General features: G+C 44.2%; 1 protein-coding gene across 2 annotated transcripts in view; it reads right to left on the bottom strand.

Annotated features, from left to right (window-relative positions):
- Positions 1-20,389, bottom strand: part of MAP3K19 (mitogen-activated protein kinase kinase kinase 19) — a 69,246-nt gene that overhangs the window by 39,805 nt on the left and 9,052 nt on the right. For both annotated transcript variants that reach the window (XM_051849600.3, XM_089329285.1), the window contains exons 2-7: positions 20,176-20,371; positions 18,183-18,371; positions 16,075-16,229; positions 13,396-13,511; positions 7,991-8,106; positions 1,619-1,715 (exon numbers count right to left, since the gene is read on the bottom strand). In XM_051849600.3, the coding sequence (XP_051705560.3) occupies positions 1,619-1,715; positions 7,991-8,106; positions 13,396-13,511; positions 16,075-16,229; positions 18,183-18,371; positions 20,176-20,349 (847 nt within the window). In that variant the 5' untranslated portion in view covers positions 20,350-20,371. The remainder of the gene's footprint in view (positions 1-1,618; positions 1,716-7,990; positions 8,107-13,395; positions 13,512-16,074; positions 16,230-18,182; positions 18,372-20,175; positions 20,372-20,389) is intronic.

Here is a 20,389-nt window from a genome sequence, read left to right as displayed (position 1 = left end):
CAGAAAGATAATTGTTTCTTTCCTACTTGAAATACAAGCCGCGAAAGCCTGGGCCCGCAAGAGCTTAGTGGAGATGCCACAGAGGGGTTAGGGTTCCCATACGGAAACCAACACTATTGCAAATCAACTTGAAAAGAACGACCAGCAACGCACTGCCAAGGCGTCTGCATCTCCCTGGAAGACGCCTGGGACTTCCTCAGGCTTCTGAGAACATGGCCTTGAAGTCTAGGAAAGGCAGACAGACCACAAGGACGGGTCAGCAGGGGCCGCGGCGGCTGATTTTAATCAGTTTTTCCAGCCTTCGTGGAGTGCCCTTGAACTCTTCCTCGGTCATTCTCTGCCCGCAGTCTGCGAAGACATTCTGAGTGGGGGCGAGGAGGAAATGGCAGCCTCCTGGGAGGCGCGAGGCCTGAGAAGCACCGGCATTTACCAGGGCAGCTTCCCCGGAGGGTGAGAAATGGAGGCCAGAGAATTGCCAGGGAGAAACTGCGGACGTTGGACAGTAAGGATGGGCGGTGGGCAAATGCAAGAGCGGCGGCTGCTATTTTCCGAAGCGAAAATCTACTGTCTGGTGGTCTGCTAAGCACAAGGGTGACCTACGAAGAGATTTTTAAAAAGTGCACGGAGAATGGAATGAAAATATTAGTTCCTTTATGTGCAAAAAATTTTTTGAAATCCATGCATTGTTTTCTCATCATACTCATTTTTTATGATCTTTCTGAAGACTCCTTGTATGCATGGATTGCAAAAACTTTTTGCACCCAAATAAACTTTTTGGCTATCTTCCTGCCTGCCTGCCTGCCTTTCTCTCTCTCTCTCTCTCTCTCTCTCTCTCTCTCGACAGATAGAGCTCCCATCCACTGGCCCACTCCCCAAATATCTGCAACATCCAAGTCTAGGCTGGGCTGGGCTGAAGCTGGGAGCTAGGCACTCAGTCCAGGTCTCCTTGTAGGTGACAGGGATCCAGCTCTGGAACTAGCACCTGCTGCCTCCCAGGTGCACACTATTGGCAGGAAGCTAGAATTAGAAGCTGGAGGTGAGTGTCCTTACTCAGGCAGCTCCAGTGTGGGATGAAGCATCCTGACAGGCATCTTAAACTGCTAGGCAAAACATTTCCCCCAAACGTATTTATAATTGCATTTTCCCCCATGAACATTTTGGAAGTGCCCATGTATTTGCAATGGGTGCTGTGGAAAATTTCAGACAAGTCCTGGAAAAATAAACAACTGAGACGTGCAGCTTTCAGGCCTGGTTCACTCCCCTACTTTCCCCTCAACAGCTCAGGAACTGTGTGCTTCTGGAAGGGCACACAGCCTTGGAGCTGATGGAGATTCTGCGGGGAAAGAAACTGGGAAAGGATGATATCCGCCAAAGCAAAGGGACTGGGGGTGGTTTCAAGGGACCAGCTGGAAGAGGGCTGCTGGTAGGGCAGGATAAAGGATGCATGAAGGATGTGGGTTGCCCAGATTGGCTGATCCAGACCAGTGGCTAGGATGATGAGTGGTATTGATAGCCATTTGTGTTTTCAAAGTTCTGCTCTGAGCATGCCGAAATTAGGGGGGAAACTCAAATAATCAATGTTATCTGTGTGCACACATCAAGGACAAAAGCCAGATACCTTCTGTTCTGGGCTGCCAGCCTTGTAGCTCACCACCAGGGTCTCCTTCTTCACTAACAAACGTGGAATGACTGCGGTTCTCATCTAGGTCAGAGCCCTGCAAAATCATAAAAGCTCAGTTCTTCAACGCACTAATTTGTGGGCAGAGTGTTGATTTTTTTCATGGCTGAAGTTTTGCACCGTGGATTCCTTTTAAATGGGATCAAGTATTTAGGACTAAAATAATGGGTGAGTATCTGCCCCTGGAGCGCCCTGCTCAGACAGCCGTGGATGTGATTAATTGCATAATCATAAGGGAAGATCAAAGCTGAAATCACATAAACACACAGAAATTCCTTATTTTATACTTTATCATTTCAGAATCCAGGCTGCTAAGCTGCCGCAAATTCCATCAGAGTGGGAAACTGGAAAGAATCCTTCGGCCACAGTCACAGCGAATAGGATCTTTTCCTCACTGCCTGCCCTGGGCATCGTTTACCAGTGGTGGGGATGGAAAGCCATGCCCTTGTGGGAGCTGCAGATAGAACTCCAGACAGAACGGAGGCTGCAAAGCCGATTAAAGCTTTTCCTAGCACGGCTTCCTGATCTAATCATAGCGCAAACTTCTCAAACTGCTTTTTTACCCTCTAGAAAACACTCCTTATGCTGACAAACCAGGTTGAAAGCCAACTTGATTTCTAAGAAGTTCTCCAAACTCTCTAAAGAAGCAAGGTTTTCTTAGTAGGATTCTTTGTTGTTCAAGGGTCCTTTCATTAGAAGTTGTTGCTGGTGATTTTGTGCATTAAAATTTCTGGAACCATGACAGCTGCAAGTGGTAGTTAAAGCATCCCATCACAGTCTGGAGGGGACAATTGGCTCCCTGGCTTCCAGGATCTGGGGGAGCCACTTCTTTGAGGCAACTGTGGAATGTATTTTTTTAATTTTTAAAATTTTTTTATTTTTTGACAGGCAGAGTGGACAGTGAGAGAGAGAGACAGAGAGAAAGGTCTTCCTTTGCTGTTGGTTCACCCTCCAATGGCTGCCGCGGCTGGCGTGCTGCGGCTGGCACATCGCGCTGATCCGAAGCCAGGAGCCAGGTGCTTCTCCTGGTCTCCCATGCAGGTGCAGGGCCCAAGGACTTGGGCCATCCTCCACTGCACTCCTGGGCCACAACAGAGAGCTGGCCTGGAAGAGGGGCAACTGGAACAGAATCCAGCGCCCCAACCGGGACTAGAACCTCGTGTGCCGACGCCACTAGGTGGAGGATTAGCCTATTGAGCCGCGGCGCCGGCCGCAACTGTGGAATAAAAAGGCTTTGCCCTAAATTTAGATACCTTTTATCTGACAGTTCAGACAAATGGCAACTCACAAAATATCTCTGATCTTTTGTTCATTAATTCCCAACAATTAATGGAGTGCTGGTTTGACAACTGGCTACTCCTCTTCTGACCCAGTTCCCTGCTAATACACCTGGGAAAGCAGCAGAAGATGGCCCAACTACTTGGTCCCTGCCATCCATGTGGAAAATCCAGGGACAGATGTTAATAATCATAGGTTGACTTTAATTATCATAGGAAACAATAAAAGTAAAAGCTTCCACTTGTAGTGCCATTAGAATATTTTGGTATTCAATCATAGTAACTTATTTGTTACAAATTACTTTTCTCCCTTTAGAGAAAAGTACCTCCTTCTTTGATGGCCACTTCTTTTCACTGGGGTCTCACTCACAGAGATCCTTCATGTAGGACTTTTTTATTGCCACAGTATCTTGGCTTTCCATGCCTGAAATGCTCTTGACCAGAATGCCTTAAGAGCTGATTCTGAGGTCAGAGTGCTGTTTAGAGGGATTGTCATTCTATGAGGCTACTGTGTAGACTTCTTCCCACAGTGGAACATTCGCTCCTTTTTAATTCTATTATTACCAGACCCTTGATCTTATTTATATGAACCTTTTTTTTATTTATATGAACCTTTTAACACTTAATCCTATCTATATGATCACTTTAACACTCAAGATGGCATTTTTACCACCCAGCTTAATAGAATTTGGGGTGCCATGGCAAGCTTTTAAACTGTACCCTTAGATGTAAATCTATAGGAATGTGTGCATAACTATAACGCTTTACAGTTATAAACTTCCTCCTCCCTCTCCTATTCCCACTCTTATTTTTTACTGAGATCTATTTTCAATTGGCTTTATAGACATATGATTAACTCTATGTTAAATAAAGAGTTCAACAAATAGTATGAAAAAGAGAAAAGAAAAAAAATGTTCCTAGACTATCAAGACAAGAGCTGTTCAAGTCATTGCTTTTCAAAGTGTCAATTTTGCTTCTACAGATTTCCTTTTAGGTACTCTATTAGTTCTCACAGATCAGGGAGAACATCTTGTCCCGCCTCATCACTCTTTGTTTTTATGAATATATATGGGACTGGCCACCTTATTGTTACTTGAATGCACATACTTTGATTAATGGAAAAGTTGGAGAGTGTCAGATGCTTATGGACCATTTGAATTTTTCTTTTTTTGTATATATGGTTTTGTTAATACTGTTAAACTAGAATACTCTATGTGATCTCATAATATATATTCTGCCATATCATATAATCAAGTGATTCAACAAAATTTTTATGCTAAACTTTAGGGAAGTAGCAGCCCTCATTTGGGAGTGTTGAATAAATAGCTGGTTCTCAGCTGTTCCATTCGTTTGTCAGTTGGTCCTTGAGGAAAAGTAGGAAAACAGCAAAGTGTGGTACACCAACCTACAGAATCCATAGCGGTGATTAGCATTTACATTTATTGATGCCAGTCTCTGTTCTAAACATCTTACAGATACTGACTAACTTAATCCTCATGACAGCTCTAAAGGTAGGAATGATTATCTTTGTTTGTAACACCACACAGCTATCTAGTGATAGTCAGGATTCAGAGCTAGACTCTGAGGTCTGATGCTCAAGCTTGTAACCTCCGTGCAGTCTTGGCACTATGAACAGTTTGAAACAAAGAATGTCAACAAAAGGAGAAAGAAAGAAATCAATAGCAATCAGCAAAATAAAGAGAAAGGATACCCAAACATAATTTGTACATTTTATACAGAAAAAAAAAAAAGATGTGTGCCAACAGCAGGGGCCTGGTAAAAATCTCTGCCCTGAAATAAACTGAAGACACATAAACACCACAAACAAAAGGATTAGTTTGAAGGTGATCCTGAAAATGAAGACTCTAGGGACTCCGCTTGCGGAGCTGGCATCCCATATTAGAGCGCTGGTTTGACGACTGGCTGCTCCTCTTCTGACCCAGTTCCCTGCTAATACACCTGGGAAGGCAGCAGAAGATGGCCCAACTACCATGGTAGATGGTCCCTGCCATCCATGTGGAAAATCCAGATCAAGTTCCACGCCTAGGTGTTGCAGCCAGGTGAATAAGTAGATAGAAGATAACACACACACACACTCTCTCTCTCTCTGTCCCTGTCACTCTGCCTTTTAAGGAAGTAAATAAATCTTTGAAAAAGACAATGAAGACTTTGAAAAAGGGGTGGACGTGTGGTACAGCAGGTTAAGCTGCTGCTTGGGGTGCCCAGACCTCATGTTGGAGTGCACGTTTAAGTCCCAGTTACTGTGCTTCTGATCTAGTTTCCTGCTAATGCATCCTGAAAGGTAGCAGCTGACTTGGGAATTTGGGCCCTGTCACCCTTGTGGAAGACCTCAATGGAGTTCCTGGCTCTTAGCTTTGACCAAACCCAGCCTTGGCTGTTGTGAGCATTTGGGAAGTGAACCAGTCTATATTGCTCTCTCTCTCTCTCTATCTCTATCTCTCCCCTCCTTTCTGCATTTCAAATAGATGAAAATAAACATTTTTAAAAGACTTTAAAACAGAAGCAGTTCAGAATTTTCTTTTTATTTTTAAGGGAAAAGGTTTATTGTCAAGTGGGGGAAACCTGACAGGCGGCCTCCCTGTGCACGAGAGAACAGTGAGAATTTTCTAACATATGGTTTGGTGTCACAGGAGTTGAATTGAAATAATAACAACCTAATATTGAGTGAAGGTGAGAAATATTAGAATAGCAAACCCCTAACATAGATGGATTTCATAAATCACTGACAACAACTCAGAAAGTGAAAGGTGGTCAAGAAATAGAGCATGGCATTCTCACCTGCACACAATGGAGCCCCAAAGCCACAGGAGAGAAAAGCAACCTTAAAATTCCAGGTAATGAAGTTTGGAAAGAAGATTCTTTGAGATGGAAAACCACCGGGGAGGGTCTATAAAGAGCCTCTTGAGAGCAATCCTCCCAGCATGACAACTGCTTGTGTTTGTGCACTATAAAGAACTATTTCAGACAGTTAAAAAGAAAAGCAAGCACCCATTCAAAGAAAAGAAGGGAAAGATAACCTTGGGGCTTGCCATTTAAACCCTAGAGAAAGCACTAGAGAAGAAACGGCAAGCCTAACAGTGGAAGAGTCTATTCAGCCCTCAAAAATGAGTTCAACCTTTATTTCAACAACAGTAAGAAGAAATGCATAGCAAAAGTTCAAAGAAAGTCCTGAAGGTGAATGAAAAGAATACTAATATGAAGGAAGTTTTGGTCCTTTCAAAAAGACAATTGCATAAGTATGTTCTAGAAAATGAAAAGCAAATGTGTTTTTGTTCATCAATTTATTTAGGCATCACAGAGACAAAGCTGGAGAGAGACAGGTGGACACAGGGAAAAAGAGCTTCCATCTGCTCATGCATAGTTCTCCTAAGAATCTTTTGAAAGTCCTTTAAAGAGAGTAGTAACATTTTTAACTATTCAGGCTAAGTGAAATTCTTTTAAGAATTATTTTATTTATTTGAAAGGCAGAATGACAGAGAAAGAGAGAGAGAAAACACTCCTATCTGTTGGTCACTCCCCCAGATGGCTACAACATCCAGGGCTGGGCCAGGACTAAGCCAGGAGCCAGGAACTCCACCTGGGTCTCCCAAGTGGGTGTCAGGGGCCCAACTACTCTGTTCTCCACTGCTTTCACCAGCACATTAGCAGAGAATTGGATTGGAAACAGAGCAGCCAGGACTCGAAGCAGCACACAGCTTAACCTACTATACTACAAAGCTAGCCCTTAAATTAATTCTTAAAAACAGTCAAAAGGCAGAAATGAGTATACCATGCGAAGTACATCTCCAGGTCTCTTTCTGGGCAGTCACTGTTACCAATTATATACCTTGGGCATTATTCTATTTTCTATGGGTCACAATGTTGGTTACTAGTATTGTATGGTATAGTATGGTACTGTATTGTATGGGACATGTTGTGGAGTCATTCATCAAAACAGAATGATGATCACACGAGGTGCCCCTTTATGGTCCCCAATGATGGAATTTATATCAGAATAATGATCTCTATTTCAGTATTAATGTACATAAAGACTAGCTAAGTTTAATTGGTATGAGGTCAGCTGCAACAATCTGAAATTAGACACAAACAGTTATGGGCTGAATGTTTGTATCCTCCTAAAATCCATCTTAACCCTCAGTGTGATGGTAGTTGAAAGTGAAGCCTTTCAAAGGTGATTAGGTCATGTGGGTGGAGCCCCTGTGATGATATTAGAGTGCTTATAAAAGAGACCCCATAGGTCTAGCCAGCTCTCCATCCACCACGTGAGAATACAATGACAGGCGGGCAGTCTGCAACCTGGAAAGAGCCCTCACTGGAACCCAACCATGTTGGCACCTTGATCACAGACATCCAGGCTCCAGAAAAGTACAAACACATTTCTTTGTTTATAAACTTCCCAATCTATGGTATTTGTTAATAGTAGCCCCAAATGACTAACACACACACACACACACTTACATTATGTATAAGTTTCAGAATAGATTAGTGGGTTACTGCTCTGACATGAAACTAACTGTGATTTAAGTTTTTATTATTGCATTAAAGTGTATGATTATTACCTATGATTATTACAAAATATCCAAGTAACACTGATGGTGCAGTAAGTGGAACAGGTTTTGCAGCCTTTGTTAGCTTCTTTAAAGAAAGCATCTTGCCGGCGCACGGCTCAATAGGCTAATCCTCTGCCTTGCGGCGCCGGCACACGGGGTTCTAGTCCCGGTCGGGGCGCCGGATTCTGTCCCGGTTGCCCCTCTTCCAGGCCAGCTCTCTGCTGTGGCCCGGGAGTGCAGTGGAGGATGGCCCAAGTCCTTGGGCCCTGCACCTGCATGGCAGACCAGGAGAAGCACCTGGCTCCTGGCTTCGGATCAGTGCGGTGGGCCGACCACAGCGCACCGGCCATGGCGGCCATTGGATGGTGAACCAACGGCAAAGGAAGACCTTTCTCTCTGTCTCTCTCTCTCTCACTGTCCATTCTGCCTGTCAAAAAAAAAAAAAAAAAAAAAAAGCTTCTTACCTCACTGTCACTGATGCTTTGCAAGATTATGTTTTGAGTTTTGGTGACTGTCATTACATCCGTTGGAGAAGAGTTTGTATCATGACAAATGTCAAGCAATGATTCAGCATGTGTTTCTGATGGAAGAAACAGAAGAACATATGTTGGTAAGATTCACCTCAAGCAATTGCATAGGAAAGCTAGCTCTAGGTTCTAGAATCAGCCCCATTTATCAAAAATTTTCCTGAAATAGGGCCTGGGATCCTGTTGACCCTTCAGAGAAATAATTTTTACAGGAAGAAGTATGAGAACAGGACAAATCCATGGAATAGATGACTTACAATTTTTAGAACTCTGTAGTGGTAGCTATCATTATTTAAAGAGAGAAAAAATTAACAGTTACTTTAATTTTGAACAAATAATATATTTTTGAGAGTTAAAGGAAATCAGGCAACAGCTAAATGCCTACCAAGCCTTAAGCTCTGTGAAGAGTTGAATGTAACCAAGAGTCACATTTTGCTTTAATAGAAACCCGGTCACCTCACTCTTAATGTCCTTGATGCAACATCTCTGTGGATGCTGGAATGTGAGGAAGAAATTTTTTTAAAGATTTATTATTTATTTGAAAGTCAGAGTTACACAGAGAGAGGAGAGGCAGAGAGAGAGAGAGAGAGAGAGGTCTTCCATCTGCTGGTTCACTCCCCAGTTGGCCGCAACTGCCGGAGCTGCGCCCATCTGAAGCCAGGAACCAGGAGCCCACTCCAGGTCTCCCAAGTGGGTGCGGGCCCCAAGAACTTGGCCCATCTTCTACTGCTTTCCCAGGTCACAGCAGAGAGCTGGATAGGAAGTGGAGCAGCCGGGACTCGAACTGGTGCCCATATGGGATGCTGGTGGCGCTCCAGGCCAGGGCATTAACCCGCTATGTCACAGCGCTGGCCCAGTGAGGAAGAAATTTTAACCATTAAATCTGTCAGCAGCTGGCTCAGGGTGTGGCACCCTCTTCTGCAGGGGCCCACATGCACAGAAAGGACATTGTCCCTCATGTTTCATGAGGATTAGCCCTCATCATGGTAGACAGAGCTTCTTGAGGGCCAGTGCTGGGCATAGGAAATTAAGCCTCTGCCTGCAGTGCCGGCATCCCATATGGATGCCAGTTTGAGTCCCAGCTGTTCCACTTCCGATCCAGCTCCCTGCTAATGGTCTGGGAAAGCAGTGGAAGATGCCCAAGTCCTTGGGATCCTGCACCCATGTGGAAGACCCAGAAGAAGCTCCTGGCTTTGGATTGGCCCAGCTCAGGCCATTGTGGCCCTTTAGGGAGTGGAACCAGCAGATGGAAGACTTTTCTCTCAGTCTCTCCCTCTCTCTCTCTCTCTCTCTCTCTCTCTCTTTCTCTCTCTGTAACTCTGCCTTTCAAATAAGTAAATATATTTTTTAAAGATTTATTTATTTGAAAGGCAGAGTTACACAGAGAGAGAGAGAGAGGAGAGGCAGAGAGAGAGAGAGAGAGAGGTCTTCCATCCGATGGTTCACTCCCCAGTTGGCTTCAAAGGCCGGAGCTGCACCAATCTGAAGCCAGGAGCCAGGAGCTTCCTCCGGGTCTTCCACGTGGGTGCAGGGCCCAAGCACTTGGACCATCTTTTACTGCTTTCCAAGGCCATAGCAGAGAGCTGGATTGGAAGTGGAGCAGCCAGGACTCGAACCGATGCCCATATGGGATGCCGGTGGCGCTTCAGGCCAGGCGTTAACCTGCTGCGCCACAGCGCCGGCCTGAGTAAATATATTTTTTTAAAGTGTCTTGGTCTATTTCACTTAACTGTGAAACACCTGTATGACTTGTCCAGGGTAGTAAAGTCTTAGGGCTGGCCTAGTCAATGCACGAGTTTCCTTCTCTGAATCTCTACCTGCAGCCCCTTTGTGGGAAGTACAGATGATGACAACACAATGAAGCTAACAAGTTAAATCAGAGCTGTGCAGCCCACCCAGTCATTTTTAAAAAAATTAGATCACATACCTTTTGTTTCTGGTGAGTAAAAGGGGAAATACCATTGAATTAAATAAATAGGTATCAACGGTTATCAATTCAAACAGTTGCGGTTAACAGATCTGTTTTAGGCAAAGCTGCTAAGTGAAACCCCTAACAATGAGCTGGACATGACATTTGCTCTACAGCTGTCAAAGATAAAGGCCCTCAGCTCATCCCAGCATAACTTCCCACCTTGCACTAGAAGCCATATTAAATGTATAGCATTCTGGTGCCGGAACTGAGGTGTAGTGGGTAAAGCCACTGCCTGCAGTGCCGGCATCCCCTATGGGCACTGGTTTGAGATCCAGCTGCTTCACTTCCAATCCAGCTCCCTGCTAATTGCCTGGGAAAGTAGCGAAGGTGGTCCAAGTCCTTGGGCCCCTGCACCTGTGTGGGAGACCTGTAAGAAGCTTCTGGCTCCTGGCTTTGGATTGGTGTAGCTTGCCATTGCAGCCATCTGGGGTGTGAACCAGCGGATGGAAGACCTCTCTCTCTCTCTCTCTCTCTCTCTCTCTCTCCCTCTCACTCCCCCCTCTCTCTCCCTTTCTCTGCCTCTGCCTCTCTGTAATTCTGCCTTTCAAATAAATAAATCTTTTTAAAAAATCTATAGAGTCTGAACACAAACAGTTGATTCCCAGTTAGTTCCCAGGAGTCACTGCTGTCATCTGTATCCCCTTCTGCTACGCTGACCTCTTCGAGTAAGCGTGGGCTCTTTACAACAAAAACTCCCTCTTCCAATGTCTCTTCCACTTACCTTTAGCTGAAAAACATTGACTCCGTACTCAGGCTCTTCCTTTCCTCACTATATTTTCCTTTCTTATTTTGTGCAATCTATTTTCTGCCTTCATTTTGCCCTTGAAACTTCTCCCTTCCTCCCCATATCTGTGATGTAATCTTCTTTCCAATTTGACATTGCTTCCTGCTTCTTTCCTTCTTAGGACTCCCTCTCTCTTTCTCTGTCTTTCTTCTCTGGAGTCTCGAGGTGTTCATCTCTCCGTAAGGGTGTGTGGGTGATTCCATGGGACCCCACAGCCTGGCCGCTGGCAGGCAGCAGAGCTCCAGGCCCATTTCCCCCATCCCCCTTCCTGTTGGAAGCCTTGTGGCTGTGCCTTTGTGGTTGAGAGCTGATGAGCAAGTCCCACATTCCAGATGAGCAACTCTCACATTCCAGATGTAGGCCAATTGCACAAAGGAGCCCAGGGGCCTACGTGGCCTATGTGACCTATAAGTTGATTGGTTACGGGTCTTTTGGCATGCTGCCCCTTCTGCCCTAGAGAATTGCTGTTACTGCCCCAGGCTTTTTCTCCCCCTCTTACCCTATAAAAGTCTGTGCCTGATCGCTAATAAGTGGACATGCTCATCTGGCCTGTCTCCAGTGTTTCTTGTTGAGAGACACCATCGCTCTTCCAGCCCGACAGCTGAGGGTCTTACACAGAGAGACCTCAAGGTGGGTACACCTGCCCAGTTCAGCCCTCTGCAGTTTCGCCTCATCATCCGTCCTTCAACTATCTCATGCACTTTCAGGTCCTCATAAACTTTCTGCAGAGAACTCCCAACCTAACACTTCAACCCCTCCTTAACCACAATCCCTGTAATACAGAAAGTTGCTGCTCAAAAGTCCCAACCTTCTCTCAAAGTCACTGTTTTTTAAGCTCATTACCCATCCCCCCATTCAATACCTTTACCAAATCAGAATATTATGCTATTTTGTTGGTTGTCTTTCTGTCTCTACATTTTTGAGGCCTAAAACTTTATTTTGTTAATTTATTTTTCAAAGATTGATTTATTTAGTTGGAAGGCAGAGTGACACAGAGAGGGAAAAACACAGACAGAAAGAGAGATCTCCCATCTGATGGCTTGCTCCCCAAAGGCTGGCAATAGCCAGGACTGGGTCAGGCTGAAGTCCAGAGACAGGAACTCCATCCAGGTCTCCCCCGGGGGTGGCAAGAGCCCAAGAACCGGGGTCATCAGCAGATGCTTTCCAGGCACATTAACAGGAAGCTGGATCAGAAGTGGAGAAGGGGCCGGCACCATGGCTCACTTCATTAATCCTTTGCCTGTGGCGCCAGCATCCCATGTGAACGCCGGGTTCTAGTCCCAGTTGCTCCTCTTCCAGTCCAGCTCTCTGCTGTGGCCCGGGAAGGCAGTGGAGAATGGCCCCTGCACCTGCATGGGAGACCAGGAGGAAGCACCTGGCTCCTGGCTTTGGATTGGCATAGTTCTGGCTGTAGTGGCCATCTGGGGGAGTTGAACCAATGGAAGGAAGACCTTTCTCTCTGTCTCTCTCTTTCTGTCACTGTCTATCTGTAAAAAAAAAAAAAAAAAAAAAAGTGGAGAAGCTGGGACTCAGTGCTAGGCACTCTGATATGGGATGTGGACATCCCAAGTGGCAGTTTAACTCACTGTGCCACAGTGCCCACCCCAGGTCTGAAACTTCACAATCAACTTCAATGCAACTCTCAACTTTAGTTTCTGCGCCTTCTTCACCAGCTTTACATCTCGAAGTTCTGTGAGTTGTTCTTTCACAACAGACTCATCATACCCAAATACCCAGCACTCTCAGGTGCACCACCACATCCCACCCAAGGACTCTTTATGGGCGTTTCTACCTTCTTAATGGAGATCTCTGCCTTTTCCCTGAAGTCCATTCTACACAGTAAGAACAGGTTAGTTTTCCTAAAACAAGGCTTTCATCGTCCTCAGGTTTAAAATTCTTCAGTGACACTATTTTATTGAGGGAAACATTTGTCCTTCAGCCTAACATTTAAGCCTGTCTCCAGTCGCTTTATGGATTTGATCTTCTGTTTCTCTTTTCTCTGATGTGAATGTTTGGTTCCAGGCTCCCGTCAGCCTCAGGGATTAGTTAAGCTTACTCATGACACACTGCTTCTACAGTACAAAAATCAAGCCCTTTCCTCTTTTCAAGGATCCCAGTGAGACTCACCTGTTCAGGAAACCTTCTTAGGTATACACCTGTCCCCTGCTGAGAAGCCTCAAACAACAAGTCCATCCGACAATACAGACAAGCAGCCCTCACAAGTCACTGGCTGCTCAGCCGCATGCTTGTCACTGCACCTTCCCCTGCAACTGGGTCTGTGCCTCTGCTCAGGTTCTCCTCCCCATCATTAGCGCCCAGGCTTCAGGAACCCCTAACCATCCCCCCTTCCCTTTCAAGTTCACAGCAAACTCTCTTCTCTGACTTCAGTGACGTGTCCCTGACCATTCTTCCCACTCTCAGAAGTCTGGAGCTGGCATTAGCCTGACAGCACCATGGGCCTGCTCAATGACAGCTGTAGGCTGGATTCCTTTAAGTCAATCCATCAGACAGATGTGGGAAAAGGAAGACTCCTAAGAGGGCTCTTTTTCAGTTAAAGAATTGCACACATGGAATAAAAATATTTACCTGGTTTTGGCATAGAATTCATTAGAATGTCCAATAACTGCTGTTTCCTCAAACTCTCTATTTGTGACACATAATGTATTGCTGATTTTCCACTAAAATCGCAGAGTTTGGGATCTCTAAGGATAAAATCAACATCAAAGATTACTTAGTTAAATTTGCTGAAAATGAAAATCAGTATGAGAGGAAAAACCATTGACATCAAATAAGTAAAAGTTTATGTAGTTTGAAGATAATTACTTAAAAGTGTATAAAATAAAGGATGACATTTTTAAAGATGTTGAATGAAAGGGATAAATCTATACCTTATTCCCATGCCCACGCTCCATTCTAAAAACAACTAAGATTTGCAGAAAACATCCAACTTTAGAGAAAAAATGTCATAATTCTTTAAGGGTACATAAATCAAGTAAAGACAAAAATATCTTGATAAACTGCTATCTTATCATCTTAAATTGCTCATTTGATTTTTTTTCCCAATTACTTGGCTAACTGCTAACTTTTATTTATGTTTTCTAATACTAACTGCAAGCTTTTTTATCACTCAAAAATGGTGGATAGGATAGAATCACTCTTCAAAATTAAGCTGATAATGGGAATGAGCATTTACCCTAGTGGTTAAGATACCCAGGGGCAACATCAGAGAACCTGGGTTTGATATTCCCAGCTTCTTGCCAGTGCAGACCCTGAGAGACAGCAGTGATGGCTCAAGTAATTGGGTTTCTGCCACCTGCATGGGAGACCCAGCTAAGTTCCCAACTTTGACCCTGGCCTAGGCCGAGCCACAACAGACATTTGGGGGAATGAACCATGGTTCAGAATGCTCTCTTTCCGTATCGTATTGAATCTTGGTATAAACTATCAGTTTAGAGAAATCTAAAGGATAAATGATGAGAATGCTATTAACAGATTTTAGTGAGGGAAACAATGATAAAACTTGCTTTATTTGTCATGTTCCAGGAGAAGGGGCAAGTTGATCATGGTCTCTGACCTAAAACTTTTGAATTTGAATCTCTTTAATGCTATGGTACTGGACAATGTGTTCTGCGTTGTCACAGTATTCTCCTGTGGTCTTATCTCCATCAAAGGTCATATTTCAAAAGAAATACTATACTGCCACTGCCCTACTACATGGCCTTTAGCAAGTCACTCAACTTGTTGGATCTTAGCTTATTCATCTGCCTGAATTAGTGTTTCTACACACAGCATCCTTTGATCTCCAGCCTTGTAGACTCCACTCCAAACCTATTGAACACCGTCTTTGGAGTGGTGTCCAGAAAACTCCAATTTTAACGATTGCCTCTGTTGTTTCCTAACACAAAAGTCTATGATAGCTACAAAATTCCATTTTATTCCATTATACTCACTGATCCTTTTACAAAAGCTCATGTCCTTGAAGCTCTCCCCCTCTTTTTTATTATTTTTTTTTTTATTTGACAGAGTTAGACAGTGAGAGAGAGAGACAGAGAGAAAGGTCTTCCTTCCATTGGTTCACCCCCGAAATGGCCGCTACGGCCGGCACTGCGCCAATCTGAAGCCAGGAGCCAGGTGCTTCCTCCTGGTCACCCATGTAGGTATAGGTGCCCAAGGACTTGGGCCATCCTCCACTGCCTTCCCAGGCCACAGCAGAGAGCTGGACTGGAAGAGGAGCAACTGGGACTAGAACCCAGTGCCCATATGGGATGCCGGCGCCGCAGCAGAGGATTAACTTAGTGAGTCACAGCACCGGCCCTCCCCCTCTTTTTTTTTTTTTAATGAAATTTATATGAAATACTGAGAAGGAGCTTGAACCATCTGTTCTTACTTGATGATAAGATATCTAGGTAACATCAGTAGCAAATTGCAATTCTTTTTTATAAAGAAAAATTATTCACCTTCTCCCTCTTAAAAGCGCATTTGGCATGTAGCCATTTTTTTTTCTTTTGACAGGCAGAGTGGACAGTGAGAGAGAGAAACAGAGAGAAAGGTCTTCCTTTGCCGTTGGTTCACCCTCCAATGGCCGCCGCGGTCGGTGCACCGCGCTGATCTGAAGCCAGGAGCCAGGTGCTTATCCTGGTCTCCCATGCAGGTGCAAGGCCCAAGGACTTGGGCCATCCTCCACTGCACTCCCAGGCCATAGCAGAGAGCTGGCCTGGAAGAGGGGCAACCGGGACAGAATCCGGCGCCCCAACCGGGACTAGAACCCGGTGTGCCGGCACCACAAGGCGGAGGATTAGCCTAGTGAACCACGGCGCTGGCCATGTAGCCATTTTAATATAACTGAAAATCACTGTTCTAAACTACTTTTGATAGATTGACAATGCTTTTCAAAATAATTAGTAGTGTATTAGGGTAAGCCGCTGCATACTCGAGAATTATTTGACGTTCCTAGTAACTACTAACAGTCATTACCTAAACAAATAAAGAGTTGGATATCATAATAATAATATATACCAAACTTTGACATCTGTACGTCACTTTGCAATTGCAAATTTGCTCTTATGATGATGCATGTGCATTTGACATATTCAAGGGTCCTTCCAAAAGCTCATGGAAAATGGAATTAAAAGATGGTGCCAAATTTCCAGAAACTTTTGGAAGCCCTCTCATGTAACCGAAAACAATCTAGTTGGCATGTGATTTCTATAAGTAACAACGGAACAGACACCTGCTGGCAGGTGCTGGCCAGCCACTCATACTCACGCATGGTGCCTGAGGAGCTCGGATAGAACCTCCACAGGTCTGTATGCTGTTAACATATCAAGACTCTCAAACAGGTCCACATCTCTCACAGCCAGCATCAGAGGGGTCAAGCCATGTTGGTTTTGGAAATTCATGTCCAGGAACTCTTCAGATGCCTTTAAAACATGAATCTTTATTTCCATAGTGTTTTTACTGTCTGGCTCTTGTTACTAATCACGGCATTGTCATTACTCGGCTAATTCTCATTTTAATGTCAATATATTCTTTCTCAAAATCTATCCTGAAAGGAGGTGTTGTGGTGAAAGAAGAGAAGCCCGAAAGACAAACCTGGGTTTCAGTCTCAGCTCCTTGAGCTATTTATTTTGCTTCCCTGGTTCGTGATATCAGGAGCACCCTGTTCAATGGAGATTAAGTCATTTTGGTAAAATAAGGGACATCCAGTTAAATGATGAGTAATTTTCATTTGGGGTATACTTATAGTGACAAAAAATATTTGTTGTTGATCTGAAATCTGAATTGAACTGAGTGTCCTAATTTTATAAGCAAAAGGCAGCAACCCTGTCTGTTGACCTTCAGAGTCCTTACTTGGAAAGCTGGAAACCCAGTGTCTTCCTTGTAGGGTTGCTTTGATGATTAGAATGGAGTCTGAAAGGCACTTTTGAGAGTATCTAACACACATTACTTGAATGAATGAATGATTTACAATAATAAGGCAGCTCATTAAATTGCATTTATGTAGTCAAATGGAGTGGATATGTAGATGTTACTTGTTGCTTCAATGAAACTGGAATTCACTTTGAATAAAACAACACTGAAAAACTACAGGAAGGCCAAAATATCCAAACTGTTTATTTTGTAGACAAAACAACCCACTAATTTCCATCTCTACTTCACTTTACACCATGTCCGTGTATTCAGTGTCTCTACCTCAGCTTCTCTAGGGAACCAAGTGATAATGATATTACCTCAGAGAGGTGCTGTGGGAATTAATTTTTTTCATACTCTGAGAAGAAATCACCTCTTATACCAATGTTTATTATTAGTTAGAACCAATAAAAAGTCTTGAGTTGTTAATAGTCTTGCAACACCATACCAATCTGTTGCTTAAGCTGTGTATCCAGTTACAGGCATCAGTTTATTAAAACTGAGCAGAAAACGTGGTTGTGTAAACAAAAATCAGATTATAATTACAGCTGTTGAAACTACCATTAAAATAAAATTTATTGTCTTTCAAAAAAATTTCTAAGCCTTGGTTCACCATATATGTCAACCTTAGACTAACATTTGGTACAACAAAAAAGATGTAAAGTGGCCTTTGGTTTTGCTACATTTATCCTTGAACTGTACTGAATGTGACTAGAATGTCATTCATTTTCCTTTGTCTGTTTGTGTCTTTACCATAGGGACATGAAGAAGCTGTTTCCTAGCAGCAATTGATTTCCCTTCAGTGGGAAGATCACGTGGTCTAGACAGTACCTCTGAAAGTGAACGCCAACAGTAGACAAATGCAGGTTACTAATAATTAACGCCCTTGATTATGCATATGATCTTACACGATGCTTGGGGGGAAAAGTAGCTGGAAGTAGAAAATCTAAACAAGAGGATCGATAACCCAAGAAGGCAGCATTTTATAAAAGGTATCCTCTTAACTTCTTTAGTCACAATAACTATTATGTAAGGCACAGGCTCTCTGATTCCCTTTTGAAGAGCAAGATAATAACTGCATCGGGCCCGAAGGGATTGAAACAGCAACTGTGCAAATGGCAATGATGTCAAGGGAGCAGTGTAAGCAAGTTGACAGCGGTCCTCCGAGGCTTCCTGCGGGCACATCATTGCCCAGGGGTGCTTCGGGACTTCTCCTAGCAGCATCCAGCTGTAGGAAGGTGGAAAAAAGCCGCTGCTGGATTCTTTCATTGTGTTGTTTGCCACCCCCAAATCCAGTTTGGTCCTGTTCCCTCCCTCCCCACCAAGCACAGATTTCTTGGTTGAAACTTTCTGGGCTTGCATTTGAAAAGAACCTAATTTTCTTTCAAAGGAGTCACATGTAGTCTGTGCCCTCCTTACCATCCAAGCACCCAAAGGCAGAAGCAAACATCCACGTAACTTACCAGTAAGTGCTGAAGTTGTTCGAGATCACCTTGCCATGAACTCTGTAGAAGCTGCCTTTGAGGAGCCTGGACTCCATTGGTAGCCAGGAGCTGCCTTTGGACGTCACAACGAGCCACGTGCACCGCGGTCAGGTTGCTGTAATTGCAGAGGGTGACATCTGCACCCTTTTCCAGAAGAAACCCAACAACCTGCAACACAACGTTCTTATTTTTCAGTGCTAACCGTATTTTCAGAGCTCATGTGGCTCTGATTCATGATACAGGAAAAGAGAATGAGAAGGGAATAAAAACGGAGGACTGAGTTAGATAAAGGTGGCCACTATTTGCCTTTTTAAATGTGGTGAAAAATTCTCCGTATGTGGTTGATATTTTGAATACTATTTTCAAAGACTAGATATTGTAATTTATGTTAAATTCACAAAACAAAGTTTTATAATTGTCTATAACTTAGAATATAAAGCCCAAAAATTGAGGTTTATATAATCTTGACTGCTGCAAATATTTCTGCAAGTGCGTCCAGGGAGACAGTTTCAAATATAGTTTCAAATAGTTTAGGAGTGATTAAATTTTTAATTTATTTGAGAGGCAAAGTGAGACAGAAAAACATAACCCCCATTCTCTGACTCATATTCCCAATTCTCACAACACCCAGGTGGGTGGCAGAGGCGAAATCATTTGATTCGTTACTGCTGCTTCCCAGGGTCCACATTACCAGGAAGCTGGAATCAGGAGCAGAGCTGGGTACTGAAGGTAGGCTCTCTGGTATGGGACGCAGACATTCTAATAATGTGTTAAGTGCTAGACCAAATATCAGCCCCCTGAAGAGGTAATTTATTCAACAAATATGGTTGGGGCCAGCACTGTGGTGCAGAGGGTTAATGCCCTGGCCTAAAGTGCCAGCATACCATATGGGCGCTGGGTTCGAGTCTCGGCTGCTCCACTTCTCATCCAGCTCTCTGCTATGGCCTGGGAAAGCAGTAGAAGATGGTCCTTGGGCCCCTGCACCGACCATTGTGGCCAACTGGGGAGTGAACCAGTGGATGGAAGACCTCTCTCTCTCTCTGCCTCTCCTATCTGTGTAACGCAGCACCGGCCCATTCATTTATCCTCTTGTTAAATATCAATTAACCACCTAGATGTGTCAGCCACCCTGCTAGGAGCTGGAGATACAGTTAGAACACAGACGACGAAGGCCGGTGCCGTGGCTCACTAGGCGCCGGCACACCGGGTTCTAGTCCCAGTCGGGGCACCGGATTCTGTCCCGGTTGCCCCTCTTCCAGTCCAGCTCTCTTCTGTGGCCCGGGGAGGCAGTGGAGGATGGCCCAAGTCCTTGGGCCCTGTACCCACATGGGAGACCGAAGCTCCTGGCTTCGGATCAGCGCAGCGCACAGGCCATAGCAGCCATTTGGGGGGTGAACCAACAAAAGGAAGACCTTTCTCTCTGTCTCTCTCTCTCTCACTGTCTAACTCTGCCTGTCAAAAAAAAAAAAAAAACAAAAAAAAAAACACAACACGGAGGACAAAGTCTCCTTCCCTTTTAGGTCTTATTATTTGATTATTTATTCCTAGTTCCCTACATCAGGTTTAAAGTGGAACCAATGGAAGGAAAGACCTTTCTTTCTGTCTCTCCCTCTCACTGTAGCTCTACCTCTCAAATAAATAAATAAGACCTTTAAAAAAAAATAAAACAGAAAATTCAGTTCCAGATACTGATGGAGTAGAGGGTAGGGAATGAAGAAGAAAAACCTCAGGATCCTTTATGTGGTCCCATTTGAGCAGTAGCTCCTCGTGGGTGGCATTATTGTGTGATTCACCTCTGTATACACTGGGAAGTCTCGTCCCTGGCCTTGGACACAGCAGGCATATCTGTGGGCTGACTGGTGGCACCTGTCTAAATTTAGGATGACTCTTTTGTGCAGATGGGGCATAACCCTGTTCACAATTCTTAGCTTGGGAGAACACTTATCCCTGGGCCCAGCACACCATGTGTTACCTCTGTTAGATTTTCTTCTGCTGCAGTAATGAGGGGTGTATTCCCAGTCTCTGGGTGCTGAAAGTCAAGGTTTCCGAGAATGGAATGGACATTAGTAATATGATCACAGATGAGCTCCACATCACCTTTTGAAACGACTTCCAGACAATCATGAATAAGTTTATTTTTATTCATCTTGCTAGCTCCATATAATTGCCTGCAGGAGAAAAGAAAT

Source organism: Oryctolagus cuniculus, chromosome 3, assembly GCF_051225735.1.
Source record: "Oryctolagus cuniculus isolate XC-2025 breed Fujian yellow rabbit chromosome 3, ASM5122573v1, whole genome shotgun sequence".
NCBI classification, from domain to species: Eukaryota; Metazoa; Chordata; class Mammalia; order Lagomorpha; family Leporidae; genus Oryctolagus; species Oryctolagus cuniculus.
This window is presented reverse-complemented; position numbering and strand designations above follow the sequence as displayed.